The sequence below is a fragment of the Pristis pectinata genome, chromosome 20, assembly GCF_009764475.1.
Source record: "Pristis pectinata isolate sPriPec2 chromosome 20, sPriPec2.1.pri, whole genome shotgun sequence".
Classification (NCBI taxonomy): domain Eukaryota; kingdom Metazoa; phylum Chordata; class Chondrichthyes; order Rhinopristiformes; family Pristidae; genus Pristis; species Pristis pectinata.
Window position 1 is genome coordinate 15,166,991 of NC_067424.1, and position 17,064 is coordinate 15,184,054.

Genomic DNA, 17,064 nt, shown 5'->3' on the forward strand with positions numbered 1-17,064 from the left:
GTGACTATAATGCCATTGCATCACTTATCTACCTTCTTTTTGAGTACATCTTTCCCTTGGGTGATCCAGAGCTGTGGCTAAGCCCGACCATTAAGCTTAGGAAGATGTAAATAAACTGTGACACTTACGTGTTGTAGGAATGGGCATAGATTTTATGTATCGTAGCTTGCTGCAGTGAGAAGACGTGGATCACAATTCTGTGAAGGATGTCATTGGTTTCTGCAAAGAACTGGTCAAATCCCCAGCATTTGGCTTGATCAGCCTCGAGGATATTGGCAAGGATGGGAACCAATAGGACCTTCAAGCCTCTGGAGGAAGATTACAAAGGAGGAAAAAGAAACAAGGCAGGTGAGTTATACTGGTTAACGTGAGCTGGAGATGCTATCAACAAAACAGAATCAGGAGAAGCATAAGAAAGTAAGAACTAGAAGCAAGATTAGGGCATATGGCCTCATACACCTGTTCCACCATTCAATAAGATTATAGCTGCCTCAACTCAATTCTATTTTCCCACCATAACCACACATCTTTTGAAGCAACAGACAATCTGCTAGATGAACTCGGTGGGTCAAGCAGCATCTGTGAGAGGAAAGGAATCATTGACGGTTCGGGTCGAAACCCTGCATCAGGACTATAATTTCTTTCCTTCCACAGATGCTGCTTGACCCACTGAGTTCTTCCAGCAGATTGTTGCCCCAGATTCCAGCATCTGCAGTCTCCTGTGTCTCCACACATCTTTTGATCCTCCAAAAGAGCTATCATTCTTGGTCTTGAATGTGCTGAATTAAGCAACATCCCTCTGAGTGAGTTAATTCCAAAGATTGAAAGTCCTTTTGAGTGAAGACATTTTTACTCATCTCAGTCATGGGAACCAGTGATTTCTGGTACTTTTATTAAATTTGTGCTGGTTCATGGCTTTACTCAGTGAAGGTTTTCATTTGAGTAAATGTCCGTGGAATGCGTCCCCAGACTTTATTTCCTCTTTCAAAACTATTATTATCCAGGCTGTTCTGTTACGGACTCAGTGAATGTCCTTTTAAGATAGAGAGTGTGTGTGTATGTGTGTGTGGGGCGTGCTTACGTCAATAGAAGATAAAGGACGTAATGACGTTGTTGAAGAAGTTAGAAGAAGTCAGAGAGAGAGAGAGAGAGAGAGAGAGAGAGAGAGAGAGAGAAGGGAGAGAGACACCAGCCTGCTAGTTTTCTCTATCGATGGATGAGAAACAATAACTGTGTCTGCCACTGAAATCCATGTATGGAAGTTGGAAGTAATCCGGTGGAGTTCACTTTGTTGCTGACCTGTAGAAGGAAACAGGTATTTGTGTGTGTGGACGACCACGATTCGGATGCTTTTCGGGGTGAGGAAGTCACTACCGAGTAAACACTGGAGTGTCGTTTGGGTTCCATCGTGGAACATTTGGATTTTGTATGTACTTTCTCTCTGTTTTTCTACATCTACGTCTTATCTTCTGACAACGGTGGTTGTTGAAGAAGCCCTTGCTCATGTTTCACCTTATGGCTTGCGGAACTGAACTTTAAGAACCATTCCTGAACTGGGAGTTTTGGACTTTGTCACACACACACATACACACAAAGAGTTTAGTTTTGGGGTTAACGTTCAAGATTTAACATTTTTGAATTCTAACATACTAACATTTATACTTTTATTTTACGTATTATCATAAGTAGTGATTAATAAAATAGGTTTTAACACTGAATCACGCTCAGTGTCTTTCTTTTGTTGCTGGTTCGTGACAGTTCCCTTTGGCCCCTTCTCTCCACCCCAGCACAACCTCTCGCTTTCCACCCTGGCATGGTTGCCAGGCTGAGCCACAGAAAACAGGAATGTAGCAGGATTTTATGTTCGGCTGGCTAATCTCACCCAGTGGGAATTATGAGTATGGTTTGAGTACAGCTGGAACAGGAAGAGTCAACACCTTTGGAACCCATACCCCAATACTGATCATTGCACATGGAATTCTATGCCATTGGGATTGAATGACTGTGGAGCTTCTACAGTGAGGGCCACTGTCTATGGGAATCAGTGACTATGGAGTTCAATACCAGAGAGGTTCAGTCACTGTGGAACTGCAGCCCAGTAAGGGTCACTGCCCAGGGAACTGTACCCCAGTAATGGTCAGTGTCTGTTGAACTTCATGCCAGTGAGGATCAGTCACTGTGGAACTGTATGCTAGTGAGAGTAATTCTCTGTGGAACTATGCCCTAATGAGGGTCAGCCACTGTGAAACTGCGGAAGGGTCAGTGATCTCAGGAAATCTCAACTAACAAATTACTTTAAAAGAACATGCAAGAGCCTAGCTAACTGACCTGGTGTGAACAGTGGCCTCAACACCATCCTGTCTGTGGATCATGCAAGGAAATGATTGTTACCCACCCATCATTTTCTGACACCCTCTTAAAAACAGCATCCCCACCAGTGCAGTCCGCGTGAAGTACTCCACATAAATATCTGCCAGCACTTTGTGCCCAAGTCTTTCAGTTAGTTTGAACCTTCAACCTTTTGATTCAGGCCCAACTGTGTCTTGATGACATTTCCTATTAATACTCTGATCCTTATTGTGTATCAGACCAGCTATGATGCAACTGAAATGGTGGACCAAGTCCAAGTAGTGGAATAACCTTCTCCCATTCCTAGGCTGCATCTTAAGAGTTGTTTCAACGATTGCATTTGGGACTTCAGAGCAACCCAATAAACTTGAAATCAAAATGATGGGACTGCATTCTCCCAACTATTTAATGGTCAAAAATGGAGAGCGAGTCTGCTGCTTTAAAACCCGCCTGAACTTACTCCGAGAGCCTGCAGGTGATTGGCAGCTCCTTGCTCCACTCCACTGGGCCACATTCTCTGTGCTGCACTCCTGCGATCGTTCCCTCTGGCTTTTCTGTTGTGATTTTATACCTGGAATTACATGATTTCAAGATGGTAAAGAACTGGCCAGCCTCCAAAGTGAACCAGGTGTTACCATATTGATATAGAGTCAATTCACCAAGCAACGACAATACACGACAATGATAGAGCTGCACCTAGCAAAGAGAGAGCTGCAAATTTAAAGGTAGGTTAGAACGTGTGTGGAATGGGAAAAAATGACATTGGGTATTGGTAATGATCATGCTGTTGCCAACTATACCATCTTTAGACTCGTCTTTTGTTTACTTAATTGTCCCATTAAGAATATAGAACAGGAACAGGCCCTTCGGCACACCATCCCTGTGCTGATCATGTCTCTTTAAACTGCACATATCCCTTAATTCCATGCCTGTTCATCTGTCTGTCTAAATGCCTCTTAAACGTTGCTATTGTATCTGCTTCCACCACCTCCCCTGGCAGTGCATTCCAGGCACCTACCACTCTGTAAAAAAAAACTTGCCTCATAAATCACCTTTAAAATTTCCTTCTCTCACCTTATTAAACCTAAGCCCTCTAGTATTTGACATTTCTGCCCTGGGAAATAGACTCTGATTACCCACCCTGTCTATGCCTTTCATAATTTTATACACTGCTGTTAGGTCACCCCTCAGCCTCTGATGCTCCACGGGAAAACAATCCAAGTTTGTCTAACTCTACTTATAGCTAATGCTCTCTAATCCAGGCAACATTCTGGTGAACCTCTCCTGCATCCTCTCCAAAGCCTCCTCACATCCTTCCATTGATGAGGCAACCAGAACTACACACAATACTCCAAATGTGGCCTGACCAAAGATTTATACAACTACAACATGACTTCCCAAATGTTATACCCAACACTCCGACCAATGAGTGCAAGAATGCCATATGTCTCCTTTACCATCCTATCAACTACTGTTGCCACTTTCTGGGAGTTAAGAACTTGTACCCCAAGATCCTTCTGTACATCAATGCTCCGAAGGGTCCTGCCATTTACTGTATACATTCCTCTTAAATTTGACCTCCCGAAGTGCATCACCTCACACTTGTTTGGATTAAATTCCATTTGCTATTTCTCTGGCCACATTTCCAACTGGTCTATGTCCAGCTGAACCATTTGACAATGATTCCTCACTATCCACAACTTCGTTAATTTTTGTCTTGTCTGCAAACTTACTAATCAACCCAGCTACATTTTTGTCCAAATCATTTATATATATCACAAACAGAGGTCCCTGTACCATTGTTTCTTTGATCTTTTAAGCTTTCCACACAGTCACAGACCATCCCTACTAGGTTTTGTGAACCTTCTCTTCTCCCAATATGCATTTGTTTGAAACTTGTTGTTTCTGTAATTCTTTCCATTTCTGAAGAGAGGTCATCTATTTGAAATGTTAACTCTGTTTCTTGCTCCACTGATGCCCCTCAACTTGCAGCATTCTCTGTTTTTATTTCAGATTTCCAGGTTCTGCAGTATTTTGCATCCGTAGATGTAATGGGATTGCATGAAAGATGAGATAAAAAGATTCTTAAAAAATGAAGAGTAAAAAAGAAAGAGAAGTCTCTCTATAGCAAACTTCATGACTTGAGGATGTCCCAAAGTGTGTTTCAGCAATGCACTTTGAAGTGTCAGGATAAGAAAAATGGAGATAAAGCTTATTGGTTAGGATGGAATAGAAAGGGAAACTAACTAAGCAGGAACTGATAGAAGGTAGATTTGTGAATGGAAAATTGCATTGAGTATTGTAAGGAAGATTCAAAAATGCTGCTGAAATTTACGTACATCATCTCCTTATTCTTGCGGGGCCCTCCAAATGGAATGAAAGGTAGACTGCCAGTAGCTGCTTGGTAAAACGTCACACCAATGCTCCACAGGTCCACTGTAACCCCATACTTCTTGTTCTGTGGTTTACGGAGCACAGCACGCTCATACATATCTGGGTGCTTCCGAAACACAAGGACAGACTAGTTAATGCATTGAAAGTATGCTGAGAGAAAAAAAAACTCTGTTCAATACACCTGGTCCCTCTCCTTCCATCCCTGCTGAGACACCCTCCAATTTTTATTTCTGTTAGGGACTAACTGTTGGCTGGGATGTTATTTAATGGAAGATAGAATTCTTCTGCTATGATTCTCTATATCCCAGTTGAGGTAGAGATTGTCAACAAGCAGGCCCACTTGGGATGACCGTACCCAAGATTGACCCTGCTTTTATCTGATGTCCACATAACAGCACTTCTCCTGTCCTCTTCATCTCACTCTATCAACACAACATTAATGTTAGTCCCAAGAGAAGACTTGTGATAAAGCGGTAATTGATCAAAATTTCAATCAAATCAATCTTTATCCTTCTAATTTCCAGGAAATAAAGCCCTACTTTGTGTGATTTTTCCTTGAAGCATATTCCTTGGAATCCAACATCATTCCAAGTCTCTACTCAATGCCCATGAAGGCCAACATGTGCTTCCCAAAATGTGGTGTTCAGAACCACTCACAGTGCTCCAGATGTGGTCTAACCAGGGCTTTGTATAGTTGGACCATAACTTATGCCATTCGAGTCCTCCAGACATAAAGGCCAGTCATTTTGATTATCTTCTGTATCTGTCCAAGCCACTTTAAAATTTTACATACATGGCCCCATAAGGGTCTGTAAGCCTTGTTCTATCTCCCACCACTCAGAAAGGGCCCTGTTCTATCCTTTTTAGTTTCAAAGTGGAAGATGCCACATTTGGCTACATTGATTTTCATTTGCCAACTTCTGCTCAAACGTTCAATGCATTTTGTTTTTAATTTAACCACCTTCAAGCAACAGTCATGTTATCAGCTACAACAGTGCTGACAAAGTAAAAGAGGTCGTCATGTGGACGACGTTTAATCCATTTAAAATTAAAAAATACACTCATGTCACCTCCCTTCACGTTTATAGATACAATGATAGATTAATGATGTTATTGGAATGGTACTTACCAAATATTCTTCAGTCCCATACAGCGACATGAACTGTTCACCATCTTCTAGCTCTCGAGCTGCTCCAAAGTCAGTCAGTTTATAGACTGATTGACCGTCTTCTCCGACCACTCGCATGATATTCCCTGGCTTTATGTCCCGATGCACAACTCCATTCTCTCTCAGCTGGTTCATGCCTGCAACTGGTACAGAGAAAGGGCAAGTTGTTACAGAGAAGGAGAAAAAAAAATCCACTCAAGATGTAACTACAGGGATTTCACTTTTGGAATGGGTCTTAATCCAGTCGTGACTGAATGAGACAGTTTCTCACCTACATCGAGGTACCTGAAGTGCAAATAATCAGGAGCACTTTCATATTGAATCTTTGTGTCTTTCATCTCTTCAGCACAATGCTTTGGGCAATAAAGCAGATCAGTTTCCAATAGTGTGAACATTACATTGGGCACACAGTATGCTATTCAAATGTTGTAGCTGGGTTTGACATAAAATGTAAAGTTATGACAATATACTGTTTAGTTTAGGTGGCCTTGAAGTTCCATCATGTCCCACAACTTCGTAATAAGGGGTTTGTTGGGACATTCAAAGAGGCGTTTTCCCTTGATATACATATGCTGGGCTTTCCACTCTTGGCCAAGATGGGCAAATTCCACCAATATTAGACTTTCACATCCTTACTTCCCCTACCTTATTCCCTTTTGATATACGTCAGCTTCTACCTGGCTGGCTCGCCTAGTATACTGGACGCCCCTCAGCAGAATATGAAGTTCTTCCCAAAACCCCTGATAAGCAGTGCCCTACAAATCTGTAATGTGTCATGGACTCCAAAGCACCATGTGCCAGGATTTGTTTCCACAAGGCACCTTAAGGCCTCTACAAAATCCTCCAAGTGCACTGGAAGGATAAGTAACCCAACGCTGGTGTCCTCTCCCACACCAACACACCCAGCATGGAGACCAGAGTTACTTTTGGTCAACTACATCAGACAGGTCACACTGTTTACATCCCTGACACCAGACTCTTGTAACATGCACTCCATTCCAAGCTCTGTCATGGGAAGAGATTACCGGGTGGATAAAAGAGAAGATTCAAGAATATGTGCAAAGCTTTCTTGAAGAAATGCAACATCCCCACTAACTCATGGGAATCACTGGTTCATGACTGCTCAAAGTAGAGAAGGGGCACTCGGAGTGGCATTGGGAGCACATAGAATCCCTGCATAAGCAGCAACAGGAGCACAGCATCTCACAAGCAACCCAATTACTCGTCCCATCAGGTACCTCCTATCCCATCCGTAGAAAAATCTGTGATTTCCACTTTGGCCTCATCTGCCACCTCAGGACCCTCCAAACTAGAATAGAAGCAAGTCCTCCTTTATAGATATTCCTATATTTTCTTTCAACACAGGAGGCCATTCTGCCCTGTGAGTTTATGCCAGCTCTCAGAGCCTTTCAGTCAGTCCCATTCCCTCACTCACCTCCTTGTAACCTAATCTCTCGTATGCCCTCCAGCTCCCCCACCCTCTGATTCTCCTCCCCATCCCTAACCTACACCAGGGGAAATGTTTATAGCAGCCAATCATCCTGCCAACACCTCTTTAGGCCACGAGAGGCAACAAGCACCTGGGGGAAACCCACATGGTCCCAGGGAGAACGTGCAGACTCCACACAGACAGCACTTGAAGTCATGACTGAATCCGGATCACTGCAGCCCTAACTGTTGCACAGCTGTGCCCTCCTTGGGAGTGGGGGACTGCTTAAGGGAGGATGCTTCCCCAGTTCTTTTACTCCTCCCTGCCCCAGCCACCAATTTTCCAGAAATCCACAACCCCCCCCCCCCCACCCCACCCCAACTTTGATCAAACAGAGTGCAATTAGCCAAGCCTTACCAACACTCTGCAGCACAATCAGGAACTCAGATTCCGACAGACCAAACGCATTTTCCGATTCTTCCAAAACATTGAGCAAACTTCCACCGGCACAGTATTCCATCACAAGGACCTTCTGCTTGGTGCTTCCCTGGTGGACAGACACACAGAGGAATGTCTAAATCATATTATCCATGGCTGGGGGAGCAGCATGCAAGGCGATGGTGCCTGGGATGGTGTCCAGGTCACATTTGGCAATAGCCAGGTCTGGACAAACCAGCGGAATGGGAAGTTATGGAATGAGCACATTTGGCAGCCTGTTGTGGTTCTAGGGACAGGAAGAGGATGTTTTGTTTCTCCTTTCAGTGAGATTAATAGCTAAATCTCTGCTTACCCAATTCTAGAGAAACCTTAGGGGTTCTTAGTCTAAGAGTGAGGGTGAATATTCACTGGGGTTCTGAGAGGCCACAATAATTTCAGGGGCTCTGGGAGCTGATCTGCCAGTGATCCACTTCCTATTGCCTAAGAGATAGGAAGTGGATTACCAGCAGATTGATTTCTCTGATATGTGTTGCTTCTTAGGTAATCCTCGTGTGGTATTTATAAATTCTGGTGGTGGGCGAGGGGGAGGAGGTGGGTGGGGAGCAAGGGCTCTTACTTTGTTTTGGGAGGCCTGCCATCTTCACTTTGCTTCATTTTTAAGCGACCTTCCTTCTAAAGAGTTTGTGACAGAATACTGCACTCACCACTTCCTCCACGGCCAACAGCTTGACAATATTCTTGTGGTTTAATTTACGCAACATTTCAAACTCTCTCATCTGCACTTCGTAAGGACGCAGGTAACTGACATGATTAAACACTTTGACGGCATAGTGATCTCCAGTTTGCTGTGAAGTAGATGTGGAAACTGTTACAAATTGTACAAGGAGAGGAAAATATCGTCAACCATTCACATCAAGTAAATCAGTTCCCACCTATTTACCATTTCACCAGGTCCTTCAATCTTTCTCCCAAAACATGACTTGATGACTCCATGTATTGCACCAGTGTCCTGCTTGTTAATTTACTTCTTGTGTCCATTAGTGTTCAGATATAATTGGTCCTTTGGTCTTATACCCCGTTCCCTAATTTTAACCATTTCCTGAGATTTGAACCACATTGCTAGTAATTCTACTTTTACTTTTAATTTTCTGTTCTCCTTCTGAAAGTGTCAATTCCTTGTAGGTATGCAGTCCCACAGAGAGACAGAGTGGATATCCATCAGAAGAAGTTGGACTGGCCAAGAATAGTCAGAGAACCTCTTTCCTGACTGCTCTTGGTTGGAAACAGTCAGCTCTCTGTGTTCTCTCTGTCTGTCCCCTCAGTTGTAAAGGATCCCACAGAACTACCTGAAGAAGAGCACAGTAGTTCTGACCAATCAGTCAATCAATGAGAGATCCTGGCCATAATTTCTTTGTCGATTGTGGGAACTCACTGCAAGGAGCCTACTCTCTTCCTCAACTCCAACCTCTCACCCTATTCCCAAACCTACACTCTGAACCACCCCCCCCCATCCCACTCTCTCACCCAACCCCATCCTCTTACCTTATTACCAACCTCACTCTCTCAACTCCTTCAATCCCACCCTGTTTCCAACACCTCCCTCTCAATCATACTCTCTCACCCTATTCCTCAATCCCTGGTCGATAAACAACGACCACTGGCATTTGTATGAACCATTCCTATGTTCATTCCTGGTAATTTACTCAAATATCATCTCGGTTAAGAGGAACTCTCCATGACTTTCCTTGCTTATCCAAATGTCCTAATTATAACCCAAGGCTTGATGCTTAAACTGTTAATCTGAGAGGAAAATATAGTGTACCTTTCGACGTGCTTTATATACACTTGCCGTTGCTCCTTGTCCGAGGATATCACTGAGTAACCAGAGGTAATTAGAAGTGCTCTGCATCCCTGGTTTGGGAGAAAAACCTTAGGCTTCAAGAGGCTGTAGAAGCAAGACAGTAAATCAGCACCCAGGACTGAGAAGCTAAGATCCCAATCTTTCGACTGCTGCCACATACCCAATCAAATGTGACGGAACGAAATTGATTAGGAAGGTACCAAAATTCAACCCCAGTCTGTGTTGAGATCACTCACCTGAGCTGGGTGAACGTGGGCCCTCAAGATGGCCTCATAACTCTCTGGATGAAGGCGGCTATAAAAACAGGGATCAGCATTCAAACCCCTTTGCAACATAGGACGGAGATGGAATTAAATTCAGCTATGATACTGCCCTTGTCCTATTAAACATCCAACTTTCTCTCACCTCTGACAGAGACTATAGCCACTGAGCAGGTTAAGTACAAGGATTTTTTTTAAATATCTTGGAATACCCTACACAAACAAATCAAAGTATCTGGCCATTCACCTACTTGCTATTTATAGAATTGGACAAAAAAGATATTACAGTTATATAGAAAGCAAAAAACTACAGATGAATGAAACCCAAAATAGAAACAGGAAATACTTAGCAGGTCAGGCAGCATCTGTGGAGAGAGAAACAGAATTACTGTTTCAGGTCAATAATCTTTCAACAGAACCAGAAAAAGCTGGAAAACAAGTTGCAGGGAATGCGGAGGGCACGAAGACCAAGAAAAAGTGAATGGTGTTGGTGCAGAGAGAGAGTGGTAAAGGCTTAATTGTAGCTGATCCATCTGGAGTAAGTGCAGGTAGAGGGATATGAATGAAAACAGAGCCTGAAAGAAGAAAAACAATCATGGAACTATAAATGTAAAATACAGAACACAGCAGTTCTGACACAAACTGAATTGGCTGTTATCTGAAATTGTTAAATTCTGCATTGAATCTTAAGGGCATAATGTGCCTAGACAGGCGGTGAGATGCTTTGGCTTTGAAAATCTACAGAAGTGCCATTTGTAGAGTTTAATCCCAATGGATTGAGGTAGAAAGTGGGGATGATCCAAATGGAAGGAGATGGGAATGAAGGTTGCTCCTTGTGTTGTGTGCAATGTGGATTAATCTGATTGGATTAATGAAGGTGGCGGGAATGAAAGCAAAGGGAAGTAGATGGGTATTGAGGATGTTCCAGTGAATTGAAGAGGGAAAGGGTGGTTCAGGATCACTGAGGTAAATTTTGAAACTATTGTGCATTCATATTCAGTGACAGAATTAACATCCACGCAATCTACAACTTGGTGAAGAAAATGCAGAGACTGTGCAACCCTCCAGCTATCTAAATTATGGAACATTGGACAATATGCAGTTTATAAGATGACCAGGCTGTTTACCAGTGCACTCTCAGTCTAACTGCCCCTCACTGGCCTACAATAATTATGCTGGCAGCCTTACCAAGGCAGCAAGAAGTGTTGACGGAGTCCATTGAGGGGAGGCTGGTTTCCGTGATGTGCTGAGCTGTGTCCATAACTCTCCACAGTTTCTTGTGGCCTCGGACAGAACAGTTGCCATACCAAGCCATGATGCATCTGGATAAGAAACTTTCTATGGTGCATCAATAAAAATTGGTGAGGGTCAAAGGAGATATGCCAAATTTCTTTAGCCTCCTGAGGAAGTAGAGGCACTTGACTGTGGCATCTATGTGGTTGGACTAGGACAGGTTATTGGTGATGTTCACTTCTAGGAACTTGATGCTCTCAACCCTCTTGACTGTAGCACCTCTCATTATTCCCTCTCATCCTTCCCCTTTGTCCTGTATATGTTTTCTTTTTCATTTAGTTACCCTAGTATGTTTTGAACACTATTATTGCATTTCAGCTTTTAATAATTTTCTCAGCTGAGTTATTGGAAAATGAAAACAATAGTGATGCAATTATAAAGATGCTACTTCATTCGAATGGGTGTAGAAATGTTGTCAGGAAGAGAACATTTTAGCTGTGATGAGAGATTGGATAAGCTGGTGTTGTTTTCTTTGATGGCTAAGGGGACATTCAATTGAGGTGCAGAAAATTATGAGGGACCTCGATAGAATAAGGTGGAATTTTCCTTAGCTGAGGAATTTAGCTGAGGCATGGATTTAAAGTAATTGGTGGAAGGATTAGTGGGAGATTAGGAAAGGTGCTTTCAATGAAAAGGTGGAGAGGATGTGGAATTCAGCCTGGAAGGATGAGAGAGGCGGAAAACCTCACCACATTCAAAACGTGCTTGGATGTGTCCTTGAAAAGCCATGACTGAAGGATTGCAGACCCAGTGCTAGAAAGCAGGATTAAGTTGGATTAGGTTTTTGAACGGCACAGACAATGTGCTGAACAGCTTCCCTCCTCCAATAATTCTAACTGAAACTTATTGGTTTATTCAAAGAGCCAGTTGAATAACAACCATCCCTAATAACTCTGCCACCATGAGTGTCATAGAGTCATGGAATCATACACCATGGAAGTAGGCCCTTTGGCCCAACTCGTCCATGCTGACCAAGATGACCATCCAAGCTACTCCCATTTACCTGCATTTGACCCATATACCTCTGAACCTTTCCTATCCATGTACAGTACCTGCCCAACAGTACCTGCCTCAGTCACTTCCTCTGGCAGATCATTCCATATACTTAAAGGTCATGATCAGTGGTAAACTGGGGAGAAGAATGAGTGGACCACAAATCTCAGCTGCGCATTCCTATTCCATACATGGGACTTGGTGCTTGGGTGCAAACTAAGACAATGGAAGCAATGTAGCAATGAAATCACAGTCAGCTAATGGGGATTCAGTATCATAAACCAGGAACTAGTACTGGAAAATCACAATAAGAATGAATCATTCACTGTTGTCTTACCATCGGATTCAGTTATGACAAAGCCCCACTGACACCACTGCAATACCTCCTCACTAACACCAAGTTTTTTGACACTTCTCCTACTATTTCTTTGTGCTTCTGTGTTAAATTTTGCCTGAAAATACACCTCTGGGCTATCACATTAACCCCAGACAACTTAGTCCCACTCTGCTCAATCTTTCCTTATAAAACAATCCCCTCATTCCAGGAATCAACCTAGAGAACCTTTGCTACACTGCCTCTTAAGGCAAATATATCATTCCTTAAATAAAGGGATCAAACTGTAGGCAATAATCCAGGTGTGTTCTCATAAAGGCTCTGATGTAGCAAAACTTTCTAACTCTTTCATTCTATTTCCCCTGCAATAAAAGGCCAATATTCCACTTCTTAATTATTAGCTACATCTGCCAGCATTTAATATAATCACACCAATTAAATAATATTCAGAATTTTCTGTTCTTCTTCCCAATGTGGATAACCTCAAATTTCCACTTGTTATACATCATTTACCACCTTTTTCCCCCATTAACTTATTTCTTCAGTGTTATGTGATCAAAAATTGACTTTACCTGCAGAGGAATCTGCTAATGACTGTTTGTGGATCATCTTGAGTTATTCTGGAACTTCGATCAGGCACACTGTGGACTGATTCTATCTGGTATACCCGATCCGAATCCCAGTTGGATAACATTACATCCTGTGCAAACAATTAGACCGAGTTGTCCAGGAGCAACCTAGGACAGCAGTGTCTTAGTAACATAGTACTGGATTGGGACCCCTGTATGAGAAGTCACTTACTTACCTTTCATCTATCTGGGCATCCTAAAATGACACTAACCTTCTTGACCTTACTCCCAAATCCCCATGAATGGATGCTCCTTAGTGCCCAGAATCTGTTTTTTTTAAGGCCTCTTTGACCTCATTTTCAAGATAATCTTCTGAAGGTCCCATCTATCATCGGAACCCCAAGTGCCAATTTTAGAACATAGAACAGTAAGGCACAGAAACAGGCCCTGTGGCCCATGGTGTCTACACCAAACACAATTATATCATTAAACTAAACCTCTAATGCCTGCACATGATTCATATCCCTCCATTCCCTGCATATTCATGTGTCTACCTAACAGCCTCTTAACCACTATCGAATCTGCTTCCACCACTACCCCGGCAGCCTGTTCCAGGCACCTACCACTCTGTGTAAAAAAAAATTTGCAGCGCATATCTCTCTTAAACTTTTCCCCTCTCACCTGAAATGCATGTCCTCTGATATCCTTTGATATTTATATATATCACAAACAACAGAGATCCCAGCACTGTTCCCTGCGGTACACCACTGGTCACAGACCAACAGCCAGAATAACACCCTTCCACCACTACCCTCTGTCTTCCCCCAATCCTCCTGGCTCTCTGATCCCCAGGTGTCACAACCACCCCCGCCCCATCTGCCCACTGTCTGATCAGCTCAGGCCTCCGAGCCACTGTATTCCCAAGACCCCCAGTCTATGACCAACCCCACAACTTACCTGACCTAATCATTGCCCATGAAGCCATCTTCCCTCCTGAACCTAACCTTTTTGGAAACCTCCCTTCCCAGCATCTTCAAGTCCATCTTGGACCCCCCCCCCCCCCCCCCACACCCATATTCCCAGCCAAACTTCCTTGGCAACTGGTCCTGATTTAGAACTTCAGGTTTTTCCATTCTTTCCTTCTATTGGACACAGCCTCAGTCATGTGTGACGCATTTTGTTTCAGAGGACTGCAATGCCCTTTCAGTAGTGCTTGAAGCCATTGAACTTTGCAGTTAGAGCCTCATGACTGAAACGATTCTTATTACCTGCTTGCAAGGCCCATTTGGTGCACCAATTTCAGAGTTTTGTGTCCTCATAACTTACTTTCCCAACTGTCTCTGTATCATCAGCACAAATGCACTCAAGGCACCTAGTCCCTTTGTCTGAGTCATCTGAACGTGGATTATAAGTAGCTGTGGCCCCAGTAATGATATTGGTACAGGTTTATTATGGTCATGTGTATCAAGATACAGTGAAAAACTCTTGTTTGCATGCCATCAGGCAGATCATGCCATACATTAGTACATCAAGGTAGTAAAAAGAAAACAGAATAAAGAATGTAGCAGCCGGCATAATCAAAGACCCCTTCCACCCCAGTTATTCTCTCTTCTCCCCCCTTCCATCGGGCAGAAAATACAAAAGCTTGAAAACACACATCCATCAGACTCAAGGGCAGCTTCTATCCCACTGTTATAAGACTTTTGAATGGACTTCTTGTATGATAAAGATGAACTCTTAACCTCTCTTAACAGCAATCTATCTTGTTGAGGCCCTTGCACCTTATTTGTCTACCTGCACTGCACTTTCTATGTAACTGTAACACTATATTTTGTATTCGGTTATGGCTTTTCCCTTTGTACTACCTCGATGTACTTATGATTGGAATGATCTGTATGGATGGCAGGCAAAACAAAGTTTTCCAGTACTTTGGTACATGTGACAATAATAAATCAATTACCAATTATCAACTGGTGTAGCAGCAGCTACAGAGAATAAACAGTTCAGGTAAACAAATAAAGTGCAAGGGTCACGACGAGGTAGATTGGGAGATCAAGAATTCAACTTTAGCATACAAGAGGTCAGTTCAAAATTCTGGTAACAGTGGGATAGATAGAAGCTGGAGCGTGGTTTTAAGCTTTTGTACCTTCTTCCTAATGGGGAGGGGGGTGGGGGTGGGGGTGGGGGAGGGAGGGAGGGAGGGGAAGAAGAGAGAATGACTGGAGTGGGAGGGGTCTTCAATTATGTTGGCTGCTTTCCGGTGGGTTCCCTGATCCCAGGGGCATCTCACTCTTTTAGGCTTGCCCACTTGAAAATGACCCACAATGTTACTGAACAGCAGAGCAGGCACAAGCAGCCGAATGGCCTTCTCCTGCTTGTTTATCCCTACCTATTGTGTCTCCTACCCATTCTCAATCTGGTTGCCAGCCTTCATCTGCAGAAACATCACCCTCGGTCCCTGAGCCTTTATCATGTGTGGTAAACTTTTACACGACATTTGATTGGTTGCCTTTTGTAAAGCCAAATAAACTTCATCCGTTGGCTCCCGTCGAAGTCAGCACGTCATGGGTTCAAGTCTCACTCCAGAACCTTGAGCAGGAAATTTTGACACTCCAATACAGTACTGCGGGGGCGCTGCACTGTCGGGCTGGGCTGTTAAACCGAGATAACATCAGATCTCGTCAGTATCCAGAAAAGATCTTCCCAACATAGTGGAGCAGGGGAATTGCACAGGTTCAACTCCACAATGTTTAGCTTTCTACCACCATGACCAAGAGCATTCTCGCGTGGTGGGACCTTGCTGCGGACAAATCGGCCACCTCTACAGTAACGCCTCGACTGTAAAGTTTCACAACATCACTGTGGACTCTCGGGACTTGACAGGGAGTCAGGTGTATGCGTCTGGATATTGGTAATTGACAAGTGATTTCCCCGCGCCTGACATATAACACTAGGAAAAAATAATCTTTCAAAGTGAAACAGAACCGGAATGGGTTTAGCTGGCGGCGTTAAAGGTCCGAACTCACCCAATTCCTAAACAAATGGGACCGTTGTTCTTGCTCCTAAAGTCCAACTCAGCCCCAAGACGACTTTGCCACACAGCGGCGGAACTCGCAGTGCCAGTTTTCCTAGAACAGCAACAGAAATCGAAACTAACGCGAGTCACTTTCGTTACTTCGCTCTTCCGCATCTTCTCCCCCGTCCCCGGCGGCCACACTGGGGCCGCCCAGACTCCGTGTCACCCCGGCGGGTCCGGGAGCAAATCCCCCTCGCAAGCTTCAGTAGCCGTCCAGAAAGCACGGGGTTAATGTCACGGGTCATCTTCCATGCAGCCCAAGAGATAATGGTCACAGGATCACTTCGAACCAATGTCCTAACATTCAATGGGTGGGGTGGAGTGGGAGACGGCTGCTTAACTGTTGGACATCGTCCAATGGAGTCCTGAAGAACCTCCTGACTTTCATACTGACTGGTATTCTTTTAATGGCTGAAAGGGTGGGGTAGGGGTGTGTGTTGGGGAAGTCCATGTGATGAAACATTTGTCTCATCCATGTTGGTGAAACCCACCATTTTCAATGTTCCTGACCTGCAAATTCCCTGCATTCCTCTCATCCATCCTCACTAAACTAGATCAGCTGCTTATGATCACATTGCTGGTTGTGGGATCTTGCTATGTGCAATTCAACTGCTGCATTTCCTACAATGTGTATAGTTCTGGTCACCCTGTTATGGGATGGATGTCGTTAAGCAGGAAAGAGTGCAAAGAAGGTTACAGGGAGAGGTTGGGCTGCCCAGGATTTTATTCCTTGGAGACTGAGGGGTGATCTTACAGAGGTGTATAAAATCATAAGGGGCAGAGGTAGGATGAATGCACACAGTCTTTTTCCTAGGGAAAGGAACTCAAAAACTAGAGGGCACAGGTTTAAGGTGAGAGGGGAAAGATTTAAAAGGGACCTGAGGGGCAATTTCTTCACGC

At 43.7% G+C, this 17,064-nt stretch overlaps 1 protein-coding gene across 7 annotated transcripts in view; it reads right to left on the minus strand.

The window, feature by feature from the left end:
* The window catches only part of ikbke (inhibitor of nuclear factor kappa B kinase subunit epsilon), a 46,561-nt gene extending 30,170 nt beyond the window's left edge, over window positions 1-16,391 (minus strand). The window contains exons 1-10 of one of the 7 annotated variants that reach the window (XM_052034945.1): window positions 16,115-16,391; window positions 13,092-13,219; window positions 9,876-9,933; window positions 9,601-9,723; window positions 8,483-8,623; window positions 7,758-7,887; window positions 5,873-6,054; window positions 4,689-4,849; window positions 2,810-2,920; window positions 129-308 (exon numbers count right to left, since the gene is read on the minus strand). In XM_052034945.1, the coding sequence (XP_051890905.1) occupies window positions 129-308; window positions 2,810-2,920; window positions 4,689-4,849; window positions 5,873-6,054; window positions 7,758-7,887; window positions 8,483-8,623; window positions 9,601-9,687 (992 nt within the window). In that variant the 5' untranslated portion in view covers window positions 9,688-9,723; window positions 9,876-9,933; window positions 13,092-13,219; window positions 16,115-16,391. Of the gene's footprint in view, window positions 1-128; window positions 309-2,809; window positions 2,921-4,688; window positions 4,850-5,872; window positions 6,055-7,757; window positions 7,888-8,482; window positions 8,624-9,600; window positions 9,724-9,875; window positions 9,964-13,091; window positions 13,257-15,477; window positions 15,502-16,114 lie in introns of those variants that run through there. The other 6 variants (XM_052034946.1, XM_052034947.1, XM_052034948.1 and 3 more) reach the window with 6 other exon arrangements.
* Window positions 16,392-17,064: the final 673 nt, after the last annotated feature.